This window comes from Eubalaena glacialis, chromosome X (genome assembly GCF_028564815.1).
Source record: "Eubalaena glacialis isolate mEubGla1 chromosome X, mEubGla1.1.hap2.+ XY, whole genome shotgun sequence".
NCBI classification, from domain to species: Eukaryota; Metazoa; Chordata; class Mammalia; order Artiodactyla; family Balaenidae; genus Eubalaena; species Eubalaena glacialis.
In genome coordinates this window covers 100077397-100093843 of record NC_083736.1, presented here as the reverse complement: position 1 = coordinate 100093843, position 16447 = coordinate 100077397, and the positions used below count along the sequence as shown (strand labels likewise).

Genomic DNA, 16447 nt, shown 5'->3' with positions numbered 1-16447 from the left:
GCAGAGAGTGAGGATAGCTGGTTTCTTATCCCAAGTCTGATACTTAACTTCCTATGGTGAGGAAGTCACTAACAGCTGAGGCTTCATTTCCTCACCTTTAAAATGCAAATCAGTCATCCAGTGATCACCTAGTAGGTAGGCACGGTACTAGATGCTATAGTTATAAATAATACCAGCTAACATATACTGAGCATACTATATGTGCCAAGCACTTTGCTAGGGGCATTATCTTTAACCTCCCAAAACCCAATGAACTCAAATATTATTATCCCTATTTTATAGTTGAGGAAATTGAGGCTTAGAGGGTTTAAACTGATTTGCTTTATAGTGAACAAACCAACATCACCTCAGAGGAACTTACTGTCTAGGGGGATAGGTGAAGATATAAAGAAAGCATTGTAATATTGTGTATGTGTGTATGTCGCTACATATACCTGTACCTCTAAAACACCTATGTCAGATTTGTGGTAGAAAACCAAATGAGATTTGGTGTGAAAGGTGTTTTGAAGAAATCTGACACTGTTAAAACAGAGCTTTACCATGAGTTATTCACCATTTCAGAGAATCACTGCACTAATAGCAACTCCATCTGTGGTACTTGAGTCAGCAATACCACATTCCAGAATCATTCTGCTTCAGCAGACTGTAGCATTCCTGGTGATTCTGCATCAAGCTGCTAGCCTCTGATGACTTCATTACATCTTCATTTTTTTAAAATTAATCAGCGTATTTACTTTATTTATTTTTGGCTGTGTTGGGTCTTCGTTGCTGCACTTGGGCGTTCTCTAGTTGTTGTGAGCAGGGGCTACTCTTCCTTGCGGTAGGCAGGCTTCTCTTTGCGGTGGCTTCTCTTGTTGTGGAGCACGGGCTCTAGGTGCGCAGGCTTCAGTAGTTGTGGCATGAGGGCTCAGTAGTTGTGGCTCGCGGGCTCTAGAGCACAGGCTCAGTAGTTGCGGCACACGGGCTTAGTTGCTCCACGGCATATGGGATCTTCCCGGACCAGGGCTCCAACCCGTGTCCCCTGCATTGGCAGGCGGATTCTTAACCGCTGCGCCACCAGCGAAGTCCCTACATCTTCTAATAGAGCCATGTATGAGCATTTACATATTAAAATACATATTGTTTCATTATGAAACAATAATTATGAACGACTTTTGTTTTTTCTTTGCAATACAATTGTGGCATAATAAGTGCTTTTTTTTTTTTTGGCCGCACTACGGGGCTTGCGGGATCTTAGTTCCCCGGATCGAACCCAGGCCCCCTGCAGTGGAAGCACAGAGTCCTAACCACTGGATATGCACTGCATACATATACATGGAAGGGAGAAAGCATTCCAGGGTGGGAATGACACCAGTGATATGGCCTGGTTTAGCAACGGTTGGCGTGTCCCCAGACAAGCCAGGATAGGGCAGAGACTTCCTCTGTCCTTGGTCTTGCCATGTTCCCTGGAAGCCACTCCTTTTATCCCTGCCCTCCCCCCATCCCCCCGCCCAGTGTAACTGAAGACTTCTGGGGGAACTGCCAGGGCCAGCATTACAGGAAATTGCCTTGTGGCCAGTGGGGCTTCTCTGGTTACTTTCCTCAGTGACAGAAGACAGTGATGGCTTCCTGTCTGTTAGCTGGGTGTCTTTGCCTCCTTGTTATGCCAAGTTCCCAAGAAACCTCAGCTTGTGCTCCTTATATTTTTGTTCAGCTCCTGTTGTTGGGATTTTTCCCCCTGTCTTATCCAGCTCCCTGCCTCCAGCCTCCTTGCTCCACGCTAGAGATCTGGAAACTTTTGGTCCATGATGGACAAATTTTATGGGACACCTAAAGGGCACTGTTTCGAATTAGGCCATAGCTCCAAACAGATACCACTTTGGCAATGCCTGTTGAGTCCTCTCCCTTGAAGGTGATGAATTTATCATCTGGAAACAGACTGGTTTTTTTCTTCTTACTAATTATACGTGTTCATTGAAGACTGCTTGGAAAATACAGAACTATATGGAAAAGCAAATAGAAATTATCCATTATCCTGAGATATAGCACTCAACATTAGACAAAGGGGGCACAGCATTGGTGAGGATTAAATTCAATGCTGCTCTGTCTCCCTGTTCTCTATTCCATTCCAGCCCCCAGCTTTCACCTTCCACAGCACCTCTTGATCTCACCCTTATGAAAACTTGCCTGTCCTGTATACCATAAAGTGGAGGGCAAACTGGAAAGTGTACAAAAGCACTTACCATGTCAAAGGCATATAAGAGAGATAAAATATCTTTCATATCAGGAAGGTGTTTGGAATCTAAAATAGCAATATTTTGTCATAGCTCTGCCATCACTACCTTATTACCGAGGTGTTGTGGTGATAAAGGGTTGTGGGAATGTCTAAAGAGATAAGAGACCATCTGAGAAATTCACAGTGCTCCCTGGGAGTTAGGAAAAGGTTCACAGTACAAAGAGACAAGAATGATTAAGTGTGAGGCTGGCTCATAAATATGCCTTTCTCTTTTGAACAAAACAGCCAACATTAAGCAAAAAAGTTGGATGATACTAAATCCATCCCAGAGATAAAGTTCTTATTACAGATAATAGTTAGAATTTATGTGTTGCTTTTTTTCCAAGGTGGGTAGGGTCAGAATGGCAGTTTCCTCATTTTTGAGTCTGCATTGAGACAGAAGACTTAGGAAACACTAAAAGGCATAAGGGTTAAGGTCAAGGCTTTGGAGTTAGACCTGTGTGCAAATCCCAGCTCTGTGAGGTCATCAAGCGTTTTTCACATGCCATCTACTGTTTTAGACATTGGGGATGCAGTGTTGGACAGCACAGATAAGGTCCCTACTAACATGGAGCTTACATTCTAATGGGCGGAGACAGAATGTTTAATGTTGAAAAGGTAACAGTGATATGATTGGAAGTAACTGGGGGCCACTTTAGGTTGAGTGGTCAGGAAAGGCCTCTCTGAGAATAGACAATTGAACTGAGACTTGGGTGATAAAAAGAGGCCAGCGATCAGAAACATCTAGGGGAAGAGCATTCCAGGCAGAAGTAACAGCTGGGGCAAAGGCCCTGAGGCAGGAACAGGTTTAAGTTTTTAAAGAATAGAATGAATACCAGTGTGATTGAAGCAGAGTGGGCCAGGGAGAGAGTGAGGAGAACAGGTTGGAGAGGGTCAGCACATGTCAGGTCATGCGGGGGGCCTTGGAGAAATTCAGCTTGTTATAATCATCATCATAAAACAGAGAAGGTGGGAGCTCCCTGGCAGTCCAGTGATTAAGATTCGGCGCTTTCATTGCCCGGGGCCCTGGTTCGTTCCCTGGTTGGGGAACTAGGATCCTGCAGGCCACGCAGCGCGGCCCCCCCCCCAAAAAAAAAGCAGAGAAGGGAAAAGGAAGTTGGATTGGAGAGTTAAAGGAATAGTGTACAGTACCACCTGAGAAACTTGGATCTGACTAACTGGGCACAGGGGTTTGAATGCTGTGCTGAAAGTGGGACCTGAGGAGAACAATTCTGAGGGCAGAGTACAGGGTGACTATTTTCATCTATCATTACATTTCTGGCACTTGAATTTCTCTCAAGTTCTCTGCTACAGCTGCTGCTTTCTCAATGAGGGCAAATATATAAGTCCAGCGGGGCTCAGGGATACAGCTAGAGCCTATTTCCAGCCCCATGTAAAGAAATGCTCTTGTATTTTGTGGCTGGAATTTCTACCTATGTGGGGAGATTTAAGTCACAGTTCCCCAACCAGCTACCAAACTGGCTATATAGTGAAGTACAGACCTGACCTAAAAGGGTGCTAGCTTAAGATGACTTTTTATTTCATGTGACTCATGACACCGCCAAGTGAGATGATTAAGCCGCTCTGATTTATTTGGTTAGGAGGAGTGTGGCTAAGGGGTATGCTCCCTGGGCAGCATTGCCTCTTGCTTCACATGGTTCACTAACTTTTTTCTTTTTTTCTTGTTTTTAATAGGGAGAGAAGAAGCCCTATGGAAAGCCATGTGGAGGCCAAGACTGCATTGGGGGCTGTAAATGCTCTCCTGAGAAAGGAGCCCGAGTAAGTTGCTTCCTTCATTGTTGAAAGACAGGTAGTCACAGGAGCCGATATCTGAAGTGTGTGTGTTTTCTTTAGAATTAAACTGCTTAGAATTTACTCTTATGACCTCATGGAACAAGCGAAGTGATGAAGACCAGCTGGAAGGAGCTTTGCTGACTAATGATAGGCAGAACTAGATTAGTCAAAGTCTCTGACGGACCGGGAAGAGGTTTCTTTCATTGACTCGATACCAAAGTTTCCTCAAGGTTTCATCTGGGGTATTTCCAAAAGGCAATTAAGTTGTGCAGAACCAGATTATGATATGTTTGTAGACGCACGTAAATTTTCATAGGTCATTTATAGGTAGGCTCTTCCCTACCACTCTGGGGGACAAGTGGTCCAATCGTTATCTACAGACTAGGGATGTGCTTCATCCAAAATCAAGGGTACAGGGTAGCCATAAAGTCCAGAAATATAGGTGACTATACATAAAGAATGATTTATAGATATTACATTAAAGCATAGGACATGTTTCAAAACATTAAGTGATTTATTCAATGTATTGTCCTTTAATAGCCATGCCCAGTTCAAATTGTGCAAATTGCAATGAACACAGTGCCTTGATACAGCATTTCTATCAATCCTCGTATATGCATATGTGATGTGTTGCCCCAGATGATTTGTATTTTTGATTTGCACTGAAGAAACCTGCATCTTTAGTATAACTCAGCAAAAGTATTCAAGGGGGATCAATCCATAAAAAAAATAAAATCCAATCTACATCTTCAAAATTTATGGCCACACTGTAGAATTGAGATCTTCCGACTTGCAGCATTGTATTTGCACTCTCATCACATTCAAACAAGCCTAAGAGCTTACATTGTCAAAGGAAGGTAGCATAAATAGGTCAACCAAACACTTAAAAACATAGCCGAACAGGGAACAGAGTGACCTCTCCACCTCCTCTTTCATTATCTTCCATTTGCAGTACAGTGAAATGTCAAACTATGCCAGAATTTGAAGGAAAAGTATAAAAAGCCATCTCTTCATCAAAAGGGACCAGACATATTGTACATTAAAGGCACAGACTTAGGGAATCATAAAATATTAGAAAGGGAAGGTATCTTCATGAGCTTCTCATCTTATCCACAGATGGTAGAGGAAACAGTCTCTGAGAAGGAAAATGACTTCCCGGGTCACACAGCAAATTGATGACAGATTCAGGCTATTACCTGGGTCTTTTGATTTCTCGCCTGTTTACTTTACCCACTGCTGTCTCCCAGGGAAGTCGTGTTCACTATAGCCACCGAGGCCCACGTTCTTCCTCTGATCTATATCTAGGAAACACTTTGGAAAAAAATAATTCTACAACAAATATATGAATATGTTCTTAAACTACAGCAAGCAACACAGACAATGCAAAAGTCTCCCTTGATGTTCTCTCGGTCCCACTATTGTCTTTCTGGTCTTTTTCTGTGCATGATCAAAGATATGTACGAATATGTATAACAGTAGTTTCATTTTCTGTTTTTTTTTCCCAAACTATAATCATAAGTATATATTCTATGCCTTTTTTGGTTTGTTTGTTTGGTCACATAATATGTCCTTAAGATCTTTTCCTCTACCCCAAAGTTTAATCTAGCCATTTCCCTTTTGATGAACACATAGGTTGTTTCCAAATTTTTGCTATTTTAAAAAATGGAAGTGCTACAGTAGAAATCCTTGAACAGTCCTCCTTGTACTCATTTCTAGTGTAGATACTAAGGATCCGAATTACCAGATGTAAGGGTAATGGGCATTTTTAATTCTAAAAGCCAATGATCAATTACCCCACAGAGTATTTATTCGAATTTATTTACATCAGTATTGTTGTACAAGAGTGCCCATGTTTCTATACCCTTGCCATCACTTGATATTTTTGTTAATATGGGTGAAAATCATCTCAATTCCCAGACTACATGTAAGTTTAAGCATCTTTTCACATATTCATTGCAGGTTTGTATTTCCTCCGTGAATTTCCTGGACATATCCTCTCCCCACTTTCCTAAGGGGCGATTCTTATTGATTTACTTTACCCCTGCAAAGATACAGCAAGTAAAAATGGCCCAAGTGGAAGCAGATGAGATTTGAAGTTTGACACAAAAGGGCATTTCCTGGTGGAGCGTGAGGGGCAGGAAGTTGGTTAGACCCTGCAACCAGGGAACTGAGAAACAACTCTGAACTGTCTGTGGGGCTGGGGAGCCTTTAAAACTAGAAATTCTTATATATTCTGAACAGAGGTCAGTCCTACACCAGGCAAACATGCCTACGATGACCTCGTTGTTTCACCCCTGGCTGAGATTTTGATCTTTGAAGATAGAAGGCGGTAGATTTCCTCTGTGAGGAGCTCTCATTTGGATTCCAAACATCTGGAGCCCTAATCTGGCTTCTCCTTTGAAAATATGAGTGGTTGAAGGGGCGTGGGATGGAGAAAAATAGAATATCACCGCACAGATTTTTTTCGTCAATATTTAAAAGACTCGGTGTCCACACAGTCAAATATGCTCCTAAAACTTTATTTGTGAAGCCTGAAGTTTCTGGGAACGCTTGTCAAGGTTAGTGAACCAGACCAAGCTGTATTTCATGAGTCAAGGGCAGGAATGTCCTATTTCCCAAGTAGATCAGGAGGCCAGTGCACGTGGGGCCGATCCTGTGCACACGGATGCTTGAAGCTGCCCACGCAGCCAGGCCCTTTTTACTCATCTTCCCTACCCTCCCGCGTTCCCAGGGCCAAGCAGGATTGTTTAAACTGGACCCAGCACTGTTGACCCTGCAGGGCAGCCCCTCAGTACCCCTTTTGTGCAGATGTCAGAAAGATTTGAGACTGTTTTCCTTAGCTGAGAAGAGGGCCCCTTTTGGATTTCAAGCTGTTCCTCTCCAGCTCTGCGAGCTGGGAGGGGAACGGAACGTTGGTTCACCCCTGAGATATGCTGCAGCCCTTTGCAGGGCCTGCCTCCTGCCTTGGGGAGACATCAAGCACATAGCTTGCTGGGCAGTGTGTATTTTTCCTTTGCCAAAGGCCTCTTGAACTGACTAAGACATTTACACAACACCTAGCACTCCTGCACGACTGTGATCCAACCCTTTTTGGCTTAAGCCATCTCAAACTGATTTCTGGAAGGCATGCCATGCCTGGTAAAAAGCCCTAGCCTAGCGTTGCTGCACTGCTTTGTGCTTTCCAAAGCATCTTTTCCCAGGGTCTGTATCATTATCTGTATGCAGCAAATAAACTGATAAGTGATTTGCCCAAGGTCACTAGCCTGTCAGTGGCTAAACCTTATTTAGCCTACTTTAGGAGAATGGCAACTTTAAAAAATGACATGCCTAGTAATGTTAAATAAAGGTGTTTCTCCCCCTCCCCTGGACATTTAAATTTGGATTTAATGTTTGACTTCAAGCTTTCTTTCTTGGGGGTAAGTGTTATTATCTGGAAAAACCATTCTTTTGAGTTGTTCTCTTCCCTGGTATTTTTTTTTTTCTTCTGCCATTGGATTGATCAAATCGTTGTAGGTTGACATTTCCATCCCTTGCCCTCTTTTCCCTACTGGATTTGAAAGCTGTCTCTGCATTACCGGCGTGTGTTTGTCTGAGTTAGGAGCAGGCGGGACTGTTTGTTTTGTTCTGAGTCTACTATTCCTTAATAGCATTTCAGAGTTTTCCCTGTTTTAAGTGTTCTGGTGTTTACATAAAGCATTGAGAGCTCCTAATTATCCATGCCATCTAAGGGTGCATTATCACAGAGAATCCCAAACCACAGGGGATGTTTGGATTCCCCCCCTAGGTAAGGGCTGTTGGCCCCTGTTTTATGGCTGTGGAAGCTATGTCCTAGCTAGAGAGTTTATGACACTAGCCTGAGTTTCACGAGAAACAGCCCAGGTTTCTTGATTCCTTATCTCCTGCCTGCATCCTGCTGCTTCTCTGTCACAAAGTGTGTTTCCCATGAATTCCAGAGCCCAGATGCATTCACCACCAGCCCCTTCAATTTACTCTCCTCCTGCAAACAGCTGGCATTCCCTGTGTCAGCTGACTGGCGCCATGGCTACCGAGAGTACCCAGAGGTTGTTCCATTTTCTCCTGAATTAGGCAATTCCGGTAAAACATCCTTCCCTTCTCTCTGGGTGCCCTGACCAGCCAGCGTCCTTAGCCTCTACAGTTCCAAAGCGGAAAGCACATAATGCGCATGAGCTCCTTGGGTGGCCGGGCCTTGCTCCAGCTGCCTGCGATCAGGCGTCTTGCCCCTCTGCAGGCTGGCCTCACTGCTAACGCTGGGCACCACTCACCTGCCTGTTGCCAAAAACAATGGACATTTTTCATTCTTATCTTCTTTGACTTTGCTGCCCGAGACACCCCCTTCTTTCCTGCAACTCTCGGTTCCCTTGGATTTCATCGCGCTCTTCTCTCCTGGTTCTTTCCTATTCTGATTGGGACTCCCCAGCGTTCTGTCCTCATCCTACTTCTCTTCTCACTGTAGGCCTCTCCCAGGGTGGTTTCATATATTCCAGAGATCTCAGCTACCACCCGTACAATGATAGATATTCAGTCTCTATCTCTAGTTCAGACCTTTCTCCGTAGCTTCGGATCAGCATTATCAGTTTCTTGCTGGATATCTCTGCTTGGAGTTTCACTGGCACCACAAACATGTATCGCACAGAATTCAACCAGCAACTCCCACCAGACACGTTCCTTCCTAAGTCCTACCTTATGTCTTCCCCATCTCAGCCCCACCAAGCACTCCATTGCTCAAGCCAGGAACCCAGGAGTCATTCTTGTCTTCTCTTTCTTTTCTCCACCTCCAATTCATCATCAGATCCCATCTATTTATCTTCTTAAATTGAGCTCAAATCCATCCACTTTTCTCCATACCTATTTTTCTCCAACCCAGGCCTGAATAATTTCTTACCTGAATTGCCATAATAGTCTCCAGACTGGTCTCCCAACCCCCAGTCCCACTATTTACCATCCATTTGCCACTCTGCTGTCATCATCTTTCCAAAACATAAATATGATCACAAAACTCTTGCTTAAAATCTCTCAATGGCTCCCCATAGATCTCACAATAAAATCTTAAAACTCTAGCAGGCTTACAAAGTCCTCCATGACAGGGCCCTTGACTACCTCTCCAACATTATCTCTCATCACTAGGGGCCTCCCTCTTCAGAAAAAGAAACAAAACAAAACCCTACACATAAACCGAACTATTTATAGTTCACAGAACCTGCTATGTTATTTAATACATTCCAGGTTTTATACCTGCTACTCCCTTTACATGTACTTCCACTTTATATGTACTTCCACTGGCTCTACCCTTTTTCTGCTGACTTGCTTCTCTTTACCCATCCTTTAAAACTGAACACAGATTTCACCTCCTCAGAAGCTTTCCATGATAGAAGGTTATCTACTCTTCTCATCGTTCTCATGCTGAACTACAACAATCTAATGACTTGTCTGATCTCCACTATCTTATGAACTCCTAAAGGGCAGAGATTTGGTCTCCTTAGACTCTGCAGGGGCAGTAGGCAGTACAGATTGTTTCATGAAGGACTGACCAACCAACCAACCAACCAATTTGGTTGGGTATGGTTGCAGCCCCGCTCTCCTGGATTAGCTCTTAGGTTGCTGTGAAGTAGATGAGAGTCTCTTGTCTAGGGAGGAATCCATTCTGCTAAAAGAAGGCAAAAAGCCAGGGCAGTCATTTCCATATCTTTTTTAGATCTTGTTAGCTGTAAGGATCCCAGCTCTTTCCCACACTCTGGTTCCCATAGCTTGCTTTGGGATCTTGCTCTACCTAACTCCTCTGGGTTTTTGACCTTGAAAGCTTCTTTTGCCTGATTGCTTCTTACTCTATGCCTACCAAGGCAAGGGACTTGGCAAAATGCTGTTGTTTTACTACCAGCAATTCGTGCTTTTTCCAAGGTGAGGACATTCATGAATAATCGTGAGTGAAAGATAATCACAAACTTTCTTTTCGACATTGATTTCACCCTCCTCTCCACCAAACCTTTTGCTTAAAGCCTCTTAACCTTACGCAAAGTTGATGGTCTTGAGTTTCCCTTGTTCCTCTTCCTTGTGGGGGGAGAGGAAAAGTGTTTGCACAGGGAAGTAGCCACTGGGTGACAGCAGGGGAGGGAAGTAAAAAAATCAAAGAGCTCTGTGTATTTTAAATATAGTTGTTTGGGTCATGGATAATTGATGGTAATGTTAAAAGTTAGTGTCTCTGCCCTGAGTCAAGATGCAATCGTAGCCCAGCAGATGTTTGTGGTTATCTTAATCCTCTCTTTGATCATATTGGGACAGTGTGGGATTTATGGAATATATTATCTGTACTAGTGAGGGAGGCTTCTGTTAAAGAGAAGCCAAGGGGCTGGAGGAGGAGATTAATACACAGCTGTGGAGTCAAGAGCACTGCTTTAGATACCCAGAGACCTCAGTGCCATGCCTGAGCTTTGCCAACTGGATGACATTGGGCTGGTGCTTTCCCCTCTCAGGGTCCCAGTTTACCAGTCAAAAGAGTGAGGGGTTTGGGCAGGGTGATCTCAAAGAACCCACCACCCACCAGCTCTGATGATCGAAGTCAGACCCCGTGTTACTGTACCATGACAGTTCCTTGCCCCTAAAGTGTCTTATCGTGCTTTCTAGTGCAGCAGTGAGATACGGAGGGCCATTTTTGACAGTGTTCTACCCTCTGGAGTGGTGTCTTGGCAGCTGCCTCAGACGTAAATCACTTGCTGTGGCTTTTTACTGCCGATGCTGGAAGCGCCTAACAGCTGAAGTTGCACCCCTGCAGGAATGTGCCCTGCTCTCCTCCTTGGCCATCTGGCTGGTGTGATTTGAAGAGAGTCACCGGGATGTCGACTCACCACACACACCCCCCAAATACCTTCCCTGCCTGGCCTGCCTGCAGTTCTAGCTTTAGAGACATACTCTTTAGGTTAAGCATGGCCCCATCTTTGCATTGCTTGAATAAATTGCATAGGCCTCTCCTCTGGGGAGGAGTCGTGTGTACAAATCTTTAGAGACTGCTCAGTTTCCTTGTCCTGCCCTGCTCGTCCATATGTCAGAGACATTGGATATCAAGACATGGGTGAGCATCTTGCCTGCTAACGTGTGACGTAGTCTCTCCTCCCAGGATCTGCCTTCATCTTTCCTCCACAGATGTATACTCCTCTCCTCTCCTCTCCTTGTTCTTCTCTGGTCTCTAACTTCCTTCTTTCTCCTTCCCGGCTTCCCTCCCTCCGGCTCTAGCATTTCTAGCTCTCCATCCCTCATTCTCATTTTCCTCACCCAGTTACTGCCCTCTGCTTTCAGTTGCCTGGGAGGGCTTCCTGTGTCACCAGTGCCTATTTTTCGTCCTCTATGAGCAGGTGTGAAATTATAGCAGCAGGAGATCGGAAAGAGTGGCTGAGATGTACTTACAGAAGCATTGCACTTCTCCAGAGATTCTAAATCTCAAAGCCTGGATCAGTGGTCTCCAAAACTGGTGGGTTTGTGGGGAGGGGGAGGTTGGCACATGCAGATCAGCCCATTGTAGAATCAGTGTGAAAGAAAATATTACGACTTCTATTTCCATTTAAATTGAAAACATCTAGAAAGAAATTAAGATTTGGATTAAAACAATTTAATTTATGTAAAGTGCTTCAAACAGTGTGTAGTACACCAAGTGCTATCTAAATATTAGCTATTATTAGCACTACTATTAAGCCTTTCAAATATGTAATACACATATTGTCACTGGCACCCTCTGTTGCATATGCTTTGTAAGGTATTCTGAGGGAAGAATGGGAGCCCACAGGTGGAAGGGTTGACCCTGGAGCCCTTACTTTTTTGTTTTCCTCTATGTATACCAGAGATACTGCTATCTCCTTGGGCCCAGTTAAACGGATTTACGGATTATATTATCTAACTACATTAACCCTCACAAAATGGACAACTGGCTTAAGAAGATTCCCGCAAATAAACCATGTATTGAAGATAATACCAATAATGTAAGCACATGAAAATGGCAGCGCTCACACTTCTCTTACTCCTTGAATGAGTTTTTCCATCAGCCTCATTGTGAGGTAAAAAGCACAGCAACCTAATCATACCTGACAAGAAGTCAGCAAAAAAGTAATGCAAGAATAATCAAGAAGACTAAATGAAATATGGATTTATACCCATTCTCAGTAATGAAAGATCTTTCCCTAAGTGTATATGGTGCCTTGAAATACTAGCTAATAATACAATGAAGCCATCACAATGAACAAGACATTTGACATGCTATTTATTTCAGCTTTAGCTCATCCTTTTACATTTTCTATTTATTGTGTGCATTTCATAATATATGTGTAGGTACATATATATGCAGAGTAGGACATGTATATAATTTATATAATCATTAATGATATAGTGTGTATATATATAAAGCATGCTCTAATTGTTTTTAACTGAAAAGGGTGTGCAATCAGAAAGACTTGGAGACCGCCGGCCTAGACCATACTTAACATAGATGGGACCCACGAGCAGAGGCAAAAGAACTTGAATAAGAAAAAAATAATTGTCCCCAAATCTCTTGTTCTTTCCCTTTCGAACAGCCATGGCACCAACTTTAGAGCCTCACCTTGACAACTTTATATTAGATAAAGCAATGGGCTTCTCAGGAGCTGGCAGAAGTGAGACAGCAAAGAAATTTAAAAATCATAAAATCTCAAGCCTGGGAGGTTGGATCCAAGCCCCAAGTGGCATATCATGGTTTATAAACCATGCGTGTGAATGCTCTTTCCCTCTCTTTAAATGTGAAGACTTTTAGAAGAAGGCATTTCAGAGAGGTTAAGAGACTTTCCCAAGGTCCCTTGCGAGTGGCGTAGCTGAGATTTGAACCAAGTATTCTAGCCCCCTGCTCAGTGTTCTTTCCACCATGTCAAATGGCCTCTTAATTTCATGGCCATAATCAGCTGAGCTCATCTTGGTTAGATTGTTGTGAATGGAGGAATACTTGTAGTGGAGAAGAAGATGCCAAGAAGATGTAGACCAGATATCAACAAATCAATCGTCCTTTCCCTTCCCCAGTGAGAAGTAACCCCTGACCATGTGTATAGCATCTGTTTATATCCTTGTCTGGGTTTTAAAATGTTTTCCTAATATCCCTGTCTTTTAAAAGTCACAAGAACTGAAATCCATGCATAAGGAAAGCCTGGTTTTCATCTGTGATTACAAGTTTTGTGAGGTGTCACATCAGTTTTTACAGCTCTGATACAGATCTGTCCCTTTATGTAGGCCACTCGCTGTATGGAAGTTCTCTGCAATGGAGTTAGAAATGTGTATAGATGAAACTACCAAATATATGTCAAGGAAATAATATGGTGTCTGTTCTGAGAAGACTTGCATTAATGGAAGTCTTCCAAGAATGTTTAACAAAATTAATTGCATGGCATCTCTCTTAAGCTATAGAAGTCGATGGGGAAGAAATGTGCATTGCTTTGTTTGCAGAAATTTACCTCACTGTCATCTTTTCAAAAGAGCTTTTATTTTAACACATAAGGCAAATGGCCAATTATTTAATGACCACCTTTACTTATAGAGGTAGAGGTCCTAGGACTATGCTCTGCATTTTGTTTTTCTCATTGTGTTGCATCAGGTTCAAGCCCACTACACAGACATTTAAGGAAACACTCTGGGGGGGTGGTGCAGGCACTCTGGAGAATGCAGACATATCACAAGCACCAGAGTTAGGGAGACTACACACATACACACACACACAAACACACACACACCGCAGCCAGCAGCAGCCCTTAACTACACAGCACTGCATCATCTGATTGAAAGTCTGAGTGCCAGAGCACAAGTCCTCAAAAGGAGGTATTGGTATAGACTGGAGTGATTAAACAAACTATTTTTTTTAATATTATGACAAAAATGTTTCTTTAGGAAGATTAATTTGATGGGGGCTGTACAGAGTGGATTAGAGTGAGAGACATGATAGGCGGATAGAATGCTCTCTATTTTTAGAGGTTAAGTGGCATGTCCAAAATCCCCTAGCACAACAGAATGGAAACTTTGCATTTTCTGCTGCTGAGATCCTATCTTTCTTTAAATGATTCTCTCCAACCTTGAACACACGCAGAGATGCATACACCTTCAAACAGTGATTTGATGATGAGGGCTCATCTTCATTGAAGGTATCACCTTTTTGTTTTTTATTAACTGAACGATGGTACTAGTTCCTTTCCACCACATTCCTCTAACTCCTTGGAAACCAGTATCCCCATTGGTTAGTCTCTACTGATGCCAACTGAGGAAAACTCATCCCAAAACCAAGTGGAATCAGCAGCACTGAAGTGACCTTATTTTGATTACAGAGAGGACAGTAAGGTGCTTCTCTCCATCGCACGCTAAAAGCTCCTACAGTTACTACAATGCCCAGTGAGAAAGGCCACCTCAGTGGGTTCTGAAAGAGCATCTGTTTCCGACTTGATGCATTTTGTTGTGGGAGTTATGAGTGAAAGGTAGGGTTTGAGGAATCATGAAAGAAGGAAGTCACTGGTTCATATAAGACAGATCTTAAAGCTTGATCAGCGGAGAAATCTACAGAATGCCTTAGAATGGTTCCCTTATCCTGAATTACCAGCTAGGACCTTAGCAGGCTCTGTGGACTTAACTAAGCACTCGGCTTTGCTATGACAGCTTTTACAGTTTTTACAAGGTTAGTTTTACTCCTTAATTTTTGAAAACCCAGAGGAAAAAATGTTCATTCCTTTAGACCCCAGGAAGATTAATGTATATGTTTGGTTATCAGCCATATCAAAGAAACCATGGTCTCTGGCCCTGTACATGTCTTTTCTAGTTCAAGTAATTGGAGCAACTTGGCATTCCACTGCTTTGGTTGGGTTCCCTCTTGGGGTTGACACCAATCAGTGGTTGCTGCCCCCTTCACATGTTGCTGCGGGAATGCCAGTAAAGCTCTGAGCAAAGCAGGGAGCTGTGGAGAAACAGGCTGTGAGGCCCTGAATGGAATGAGGGGTAACCAGGGTTCAGGAGCCAGGTTTCCCCAGAGAGAGACAAAAAGAAAGCAAACAAAAGGAAGAGACAGGTCTAAACAGGCTCCCCAGACAGGGCCCCCGTGCTGTAAGAACAGAGCCTTAAACTTCACAAAGCTCAGGAAGGGAGGGGAGCCAGGGGTTAAATACAGCCTTTGCAATTCAGTTGAAGAATGATTAACTGAGCACACATAGAAAAGCCCCACGTGTTCATATAGAGCAACATTTGTTATTGTTAAAACCCGCGCAGACACTCCATGAATTTAGAAACGTACCTAAACCTGTACATCCACAGAGATATTAATATTGATCCCCAGAAACCCCAAGGGTACCACCCCTCAGAAACAGACTCAGAGAGGCTCAGCAGCGCAGAAACACCGGGAGTCCCACCATGCCTAACAGTGGGCTGGTTTTTGAGGCATGTGACAGAGCTTAATGCCTGATAACTCCAGTACTGGCACCTGGGGCCAAGGTTCCAATGACTGGCACCAGAGTAGGACACACGAATCTCTCTTTGAGTTTACCTTCCAAATCAAGCCCAAGCCTAGCTCTAGCTAAGAGCAGGATGGAAGCCTGTCTCCTCCAGCCCGTGTGAAATGAGGAGCCGGGCTTGAAGGCCTCCCAGGTCCCTTGGAGGAAGCAGAGCAGGCGCTGTAGCAGAGCCCCTGCCCCCTCGTCTCCCCCAGGCTCATCGACAGCCTAATGACAAGCCACCCGCAGGCCCCAGTGTCCCAGATTCCTGCGGGGGAGCTCATCGCCCGCCTGCCCGCCCGGGGGCTCCTCGCGGGGTCCCCAGAAGCCCCCGCTCCCCAAGGGCCCCGAGCCAGCACCCACTCCCACACCCAGCCCGCCCCAGGCGCCCGGGGGGCCGGGTTTCCGAGGGGGTCGCTCGGCTCGGTTCGCAAGGCTGCCTCCCAGGGGAGGAGGACCGGCCCGGAGGAGACACAGAACTTCCTCCGCAGCCAGAGGGGGAGGCCTGGGGCGGCCCTGAACCACCGACCCGCCGCCCCACCGCGTTCAAGGCCCAAACCGAGGGGCCGCCGGCCCTTAGCGATGGGAGAAGCCAGTCGGGAAGAAGCAAACACGGAAACAAACACAACCTGGGAACTTTGGACCAGCTTCCAAACTGAAAGTCCTCAACTATACCTTGGCCGCCCCCTCGCAAAAAAAGCATTTGCCTCATGAAAAAACCTAGGCACTTAGACTGCAGGATGGCAGAGCCAGAGCACCTCGGGGGATCATGTCGTCCAACCATTTCAGCTTACGTATGGGGGTCCATAGTGAGGAAGAGACTTAAGCTCCAAGGAGTTTTCCTTGATTATGAAGGCCAGGGGGGTGTGTGTGTGTGTGTGTGTGTGTGAGAGAGAGAGAGAGACAGACAGAC

At 44.4% G+C, this 16447-nt stretch overlaps 1 protein-coding gene across 3 annotated transcripts in view; it reads left to right on the top strand.

The window, feature by feature from the left end:
• Nucleotides 1-16447, top strand: part of COL4A6 (collagen type IV alpha 6 chain) — a 292060-nt gene that overhangs the window by 119258 nt on the left and 156355 nt on the right. For all 3 annotated transcript variants that reach the window (XM_061179436.1, XM_061179435.1, XM_061179437.1), the window contains exon 3: nucleotides 3950-4033. In XM_061179436.1, coding sequence (XP_061035419.1) covers nucleotides 3950-4033 — 84 coding nt within the window. The remainder of the gene's footprint in view (nucleotides 1-3949; nucleotides 4034-16447) is intronic.